This window comes from Bidens hawaiensis, unplaced genomic scaffold (assembly GCF_021521415.1).
Source record: "Bidens hawaiensis isolate Kalapana, Puna unplaced genomic scaffold, B.hawaiensis_p1.1 tig00063423_1, whole genome shotgun sequence".
Lineage (NCBI taxonomy): Eukaryota > Viridiplantae > Streptophyta > Magnoliopsida > Asterales > Asteraceae > Bidens > Bidens hawaiensis.
In genome coordinates this window covers 46,634-54,144 of record NW_027501342.1, presented here as the reverse complement: position 1 = coordinate 54,144, position 7,511 = coordinate 46,634, and the positions used below count along the sequence as shown (strand labels likewise).

The 7,511-nt window shown below is 28.0% G+C and overlaps 1 protein-coding gene across 1 annotated transcript; it reads left to right on the top strand.

Annotated features, from left to right (window-relative positions):
- The first annotated feature begins 1,288 nt into the window (after positions 1–1,288).
- Positions 1,289–7,290, top strand: LOC143603946 (protein trichome birefringence-like 41). Its single transcript, XM_077080588.1, has 5 exons — positions 1,289–1,577; positions 5,618–5,795; positions 5,876–6,051; positions 6,143–6,301; positions 6,912–7,290. Exons 1-5 carry the CDS (start codon positions 1,312–1,314, stop codon positions 7,216–7,218), a joined length of 1,086 nt encoding a protein of 361 aa, XP_076936703.1. The 5' UTR covers positions 1,289–1,311; the 3' UTR covers positions 7,219–7,290.
- Positions 7,291–7,511: the final 221 nt, after the last annotated feature.

The window sequence follows — 7,511 nt, the reverse complement described above, 5'->3', positions numbered from 1 at the left end:
CTAGAGCATAATGTCATCAGAAAACATATATGCACACCTAAATATATACTTTCTTCAATGTTGAAAAACTACAACCAACCCAATAATTGATTTTATCTAACATCAACTTTTCTTCAATGATGATTATAAACGTGACATTTATACACATTTGAATAATTAACAAAATCCATCTAACTATGTCATAACCCAACTGACAAAATGGTTTTGACTTTTAACTAACGGATAGTTATGATGAAAGAGATGAGAAATTAGGAATTAGAATGAAACATTTAGTTATAGTAACATAAGATTTGTTTTTGTTGAAATTAATTATTTAATAAATGTCTATGAAATAAAAATAAAAATCCTTAAATTGACGGTTTTGAAAAAAACAAAGAATTTGGATTTATAACTTTTTAGAAAAAAAACTGAATTGTATGACTCCAATTTATTTTATTTTATTTTGTTTTTGTATAACTAATCATGGTTTGAATTTCGAAAAGTTTTTTTTTTTCAAGAATGATTACGTTTGGGAAAATTAAATTAAACATAAAAAATTTAATAATCACATAAATTAGAAATATAAATTAAACAACATAATTAAAACTATATGTATATATATGAAGTGAGAAATTTGACATAATTCAAACTTGAATTCACGAGTTCTTATTGTTAAAATATTTGTTGACATCTTGAATAACAAGTTATACAATAAGCAAAATTACATTTTAGATATTAGATTGTTGTAAATAGTCATTAGTATGTGCATAATATCTTGAAATATAACTCATGGTCAAACCATTTTCACTTATTACCTATGGATAGCAGAAAAGATTAGAAGATTATGAGTGAATTTTAAAATTGTTGTAAATAGTCATTAGTATGTGCATAATATTTTGAAATGTAACTCATGGGTCAAACCATTTTCACTTATTACCTATGGATAGCATGAATCAAGGAAAAAAAAAGATTAGAAGATTATGAGTGAATTTTAATATAGGATTAAATGTGGTTAGGGTATATAGACATCATTATATTGGTTTATTAGTATAGTATGATATTTAATATTTCAAATACATGTACGTTTTAAACTTTAGCAATGAGATTACAATATATTGCAAATACTATTATAATATTAATTATAATAATTATTATAATCACACAAACACCTCAGCCTATAAATACCACTCCCCACCACATTCACTCACGGAATAATAAGCCACAATATTAATATTAATAATAATAATAATAATAATAATAATAATAATAATAATATTAAAAGGGGTTTTTCATTCTTCTTCTTCTCCACCATTTTCTGGAGGGAAATCGAAAATGAAGGCGTTAATAAACCCTAATTTCATTTCATTATTCACAATTATCACCATTCTACTGCCATTAACAACGGCCAATGTAGCAGCAGCTGCAGCAACCGACTGTGACATATTCCAGGGGAACTGGCTTCAGGATCCATCGTATCCACTCTACAACGAGTCCACGTGTCCGTTCCTTGAAAAGGAGTTCAATTGCGTCAACAATGGCCGTCCTGACCGCTTGTATCTCAAATTCCGGTGGCAACCGACCGGATGCAGCTTATCCAGGTACCTCTGCTTATACTTGTTATCGGAATGTTTGTAATTGTGTTACCACCGGCAGCTGGTAGTGGTGGCGGTTGGTGGCGGTGGTGGTTGGTTTACCCTCCACCAAAATGGGGACATGTCAAGGTGTCAATGGTGTGAGAAATGTGTGTTTTATTGGGGGGCGTTATGGGCTTATTATGAATAATAATAATAATAATAATAATAATAATAATAATAATAATAACAATAATGGTTTAAAATAAAAGATTTAGATCAAATAAAGAAAGTTATAAAAATGCTTACGTTTTTGGCGATAACAGCAGTGATTATGTCTTTATAGTAATTAAATTAATTACGTGAAAAGATTTAGAACAAATAAAGAAAGTTATAAAAATGCATACGTTTTTGGTGATAACAGCAATGGCTGTGTCTTTATAGTAATTAAATTAAATACGTGATCGTTATTTATCATTATAAGGTATACAACTATATTTTGGTAAGTTGGTAGTAATTATGAGTTTATGACTATGACTACTTTGTTCTTGTATCATTACATATTTATTTATTATTTGTAAAATAAGTTGATAAGAGTTTTATATTACAAAATGTTTTTGACTATAAGCAAACACACAATGGAAACCACTATAGGATTATATAGGTAAATCTTATTCGATTTGAAAACTACTCTAAAAGATGTAGAAAATGATAATTTATGTGCTTTTTTTTGGGTAGAATAATATTTTCTTATTACCATTCATGAAAATAATTAATTGTTATCCTTTAAAAGTATCTTTGATAAAAGTCATTATCTTTTAAAGTGTAATACAATATGTTAATTAATTGTTATCCTTTAAAAGTGTATAATCCAACCTGTTATTACATAAAGTTATGTAATATATGATATTTATATTTAGAGCATTTACACTTAATTCCCTATATTTTTTGAGTGATAGGTAGAAAATAGAGTTTGTATGAATTACATAGAAAAAGTAGTAATATTTCTGTATATTTGAAAATTTATTGTTTATGTTTTATATTTTTTTAGTATTTGTTATAAATTGTTGTGAGTGATAAAAGAAAAAGAAAAATATAATGATAAACATATATAAAACGTAGTATTCAATTAAAAAGGAGAGAAATAGTAATGACTTTTAGTGTAATTTTAAAATTGGAGATAGAAGAAGATACTTGAATTTTCTTATAATGTTAGAAATATATTATTTCTGGACAGATTATTTTTTGATACTGGTGTCATACATTTTCCACCGGGATTTAACAAAATAATAAAACTCTAAATGATCGAGAACAATAACTTTTCCAAAAACAATAAAATGATTGAGAAGATGACCCCCAGGACATATCTCAAAGGTTATTGGGAGGGGTTCCTTTGCCTTTTGAATTATATTACATTATTAGGTTTCCCAAAAATATTTATAATATTGAATTTTTGATTGTGCATTAATAAAATGATTTGATGTAAAAAATGATAATTTATGTGCTTTTTTTTGGGTAGAATAATATTTTCTTATTACCATTCATGAAAATAATTAATTGTTATCCTTTAAATGTGTATAATCCAACCTGTTATTACATAAAGTTATGTAATATATGATATTTATATTTAGAGCATTTACACTTAATTCCCTATATTTTTCGAGTGATATGTAGAAAATAGAGTTTGTATGAATTACATAGAAAAAGTAGTGTGATATTTCTATATATTTGAAAATTTATTGTTTATGTTTTATATTTTTTTAGTATTTGTTATAAATTGTTGTGAGTGATAAAAGAAAAAGAAAAATATAATGATAAACATATATAAACATAGTATTCAATTAAAAAGGAGAAAAATAGTAATGATTTTTAGTGTAATTTTAAAATTGAAGACAGAAGAAGATACTTGAATTTTCTTACAATGTTAGAAATATATTATTTCTGATACTGGTGTCATACATTTTCCACCGACATTTAACAAAATAATAAAACTCCAAATGATTGAGAACAATAACTTTTCCAAAAACAATAAAATGATTGAGAAGATGACCCCCAGGACATATCTCAAAGTTATTGGGAGGGTTCCTTTGCCTTTTGAATTATATTACATTATTTGGTTTCCCAAAAATATTTATAATATTGAATTTTTGATTGTGCATTAATAAAATGATTTTTTTTAGTATTGAAAAGCTCATAAATCAAAAGTTCAATTATAAGTTACTTTATAGTTTATACCAATGTAATAAATTAAGTTTTATTTATAAAAATCATCTAGTCAACTGATAATGTGAATGCCATATATTAATAATTTTTAAAGTATATTATAAAATATTAAGCCTTAAACAAAATTTAAATACAATAAGTCGATTGGCAAAATATATGAAAAATATAATTTTTTGTTTGGATAAATTTAACAGTTTTACTAAAATTCTTATGCTTAAATTTAATAACTCTTAATAAACTTATAAGCATAATTTTAAGTAATTTAATGTAAAACAAAATGAAATAAAACTAAAGTTAATGTTGAGCATTGACTTGGAAATAGACTGTATAACTATAAATACTGAGAACGTAATAAATAAATCCGACAAAAAGGGTTCATGTGAGTTAAAAGAGCACAGCACATTATTCGAGGTGAGGTGTCACTGAGGATGTCTTACAATAGGCGTGGAGGTAAATTTTTATATAATAACATGTGTTCTTAATATTATAATATGGAAGTCAAGGAAAGAAATAATAAAAAAAATACGTAAGGTTAATTTTTAGCTTTCTATTATTATTATTTATATATTTATATTTCCTCTAGAAAATGTTAAAATATAATGCTCCTTATCCTAAAGTATTTGCTATAAAATACCTTACAAGAGCAGAGGTGTTAATCGCTTAGGTTTTTGGTTCGAACTAAAAGTCGAATTCGTGTCTAGTTTACGTTCATTTAAATCAAATAATTAAAATAATTATTATTTGTTAGTGGATTAAGTTAGCCAAAATAATAATTATGCTGAATTTGTTATTAGATTAAACTAAATAACGAACTTAAGAAATCTTTATTTGTTATTAAACCGGATTTTGATTTTTGATACGGAAAACCCAATTCCATTTAGGGGTAGAATCGAACCAATAACCGAATATGTAATTCGATTGGATGTTAAATCTCTTTAAATGGTTTGATCTTTTCTAATAAAAATATAAAATTCTTAAAGTCCTTAAAAGAATATATTTAGAATTTTGTTTTGGTTTGTAATAAAAGCCTATGTATCTAACTAATAACTTTATAATAAAGTTGCATCTTGCTTAAAAAAAATTCGTATGTTAAAGTAATATACATTTTGATAATATTTACATAGCTAAGTTAATGAAGTAGTTAATTAAAGTTAACAGGCCTCATATATTTTCTTCGTAACACATCAAAGCTTGTAAAAATAAATACACTAAATGTAACGATTACAAAAAAAAATCACATTTATATAAATGTGATATAAACGGTAAACATTAGAATTTATATATTTAAAACGAGTGGCCATAATTCCTTTTAGAAAAACGTAGAATATTAGAATTGCTCATGTTATCATTCATCATTTTCAACTCATTTGATCCTTTTATCCTAACTATCAAAAACGACATATCTACGTGTTGTCTTTTAATTGATTTCAACTGAGTTGTTAAGAGTTTCGTGTCATGGCCACAAGAAACGATTATCTTTAATCTCAAGTTTCTTCGTTAATATAAGATGGGTACAAAGTACCAACCATTATTGTTGAAATCACTACCATTATGTCATACTGAACGTCTAGTCTTCCACATTTGACATCATACACTGTCATCATCACCTTTTAGAACCATAATTAATCATTTAATTGTGATTTATGAAACAACTTCATGTGATGGTATGATATGTGACGGGCCCATTTTGCAACTAAGATGATAAATATTTTTTAACAAAATCCATGCTTTAGTTTTTCAAGCAATTGGTTTATGTAACTTAATCTGAATTACACGTATCTTTTTTTAGTATTTCATAATAAATGAAATCACTTTTATTAACGTGTTACTTTTTCTTGGAATAGTTTTGATGGTCTGAACTTATTGGAGAAACTACGAGGGAAAACCATTATGTTTGTTGGCGATTCACTTAGCCGAAACCAATGGTTGTCAATGCTATGCATGATCCACTCGTCAGTGCCAAGTGCACATTACGCAGTCAACATCTCCGTCATTAACGACATGACCACGTACACCTTCACTGTATGCCTCTCTACTACACATTTGAAGTTTTAACACTTTTATTTTTAGAATATATTTTAATTCTTTTGTGATCATTGTAGGATTATGCGTTGAAAGTGGTATACCATCACAACTTGTACCTAGTGGATATTGTGAAGCATAGCTTTGGGAGAGTGTTGACGTTAGATAGTTTGACAGCTGGCAAGCTATGGCTGGATGTTGATTACCTTGTGTTTAACACATGGCATTGGTGGAACCGTAGAGGAGCTAGTCAACCGTAAGTGTCCAATTACAATTTTTTTTTTATTTTATCATGTTATAGTTATTTTTTAATTTTTAATTGACATGTTAATTGATCGTAAATGTAGATTTGATTATATACAAGACGGGGGTCATTTATACAAGGACATGGATCGTGTAGTTGCTTTCGGAAAGGCGGTTGTTACATGGGGTCAATGGGTTGATGCCAACGTCCTACCTAACAAACCGAAGGTGTTTTTTCAGGGGATATCACCTTCTCATTACAAGTAAGTTTTTCTTTATCTTGTTACAAATTTTAATAATGAATCTCAATTTATCTAATTCTGCATGTAAATGGTTGATATGGCATGCTTGACATGTTTTTAGCAGTCATATTTAACGTGACATGTGTAAAAAGATGATATCGTGATAAAAAAATAAATATTTACTGTTTAAGTTCGAACACTACTTTTTGTAAATTTATTATCCAAAAATAATTATATGAGAAAATTTAGATTTTGTAGTTTAGGCCCTCAATCTTGATTAACTACACTCAACATCCTTAAACTAAGGCCTAATAATCCATAACAAGTTACGTCATTCTGATTGATGGCCGTTAGTTTTCTCCGTTAAGTTAACTAATTTGTGTTGCACATGAGGATAATTTGGCATGTTTAAATAAGTTACAAAAATAGTCCTTTGAATTATAATGACTGGATTATTCTCAATTGGAAAGTGCACATTAATTGTCTTAACAGACAAAACTAACGACCACTCATCAAAACAATGTAATTTGTTATGGACCCTTAGTTTAAGGTGGTTCTGTGTAGTTAATAAAGATTAAAGACCAAGTAGCTAATTAATATATCTCTTAAACTTTATATACTATGATTATAGTGGCACTGATTGGGGAGAACCAAAGGCAAAATCTTGTTCCGGTGAGAGAATTCCTCTTCTAACCACCACCTATCCCGGAGCGTCACCGCCGGCACTGGCGGTTCTTAAGAACTCACTTCAAACCATCAAGAAACCGGTCACATTGCTTGACATAACTAACCTTTCTCTGTTGCGGATAGACGGTCACCCGTCGGCTTATGGTCTAGGGGCGGTGGATTGCAGCCATTGGTGCCTTGCCGGAGTTCCGGATACATGGAATGTTTTGCTTTACAACCTTATGTTTCAGGAAGATGAAAATGATTCATAATTCAATTATTGGATTTATATAGAAAATAAAAGTGATATATATACCATAAATGCAAGTGACAAAATTTTAAATTGGGGGCTTATATACATTTAACATTTAAATTAGATGTAACAGTTATTGAACAAGATGGCGTTTGTTACATTCTTTTTTTTTTTTTTTTAATATCGAAGTTTTATATAATTTACTATAAAACGATTACAATAAAGTGGCAGGCAAACGGGCAACAAGTTGCGCCGCAACCCCTTTTTGAACAGCAAAGCCAATCCTGCTAAAAACGAAGCTTTGGGACCTAG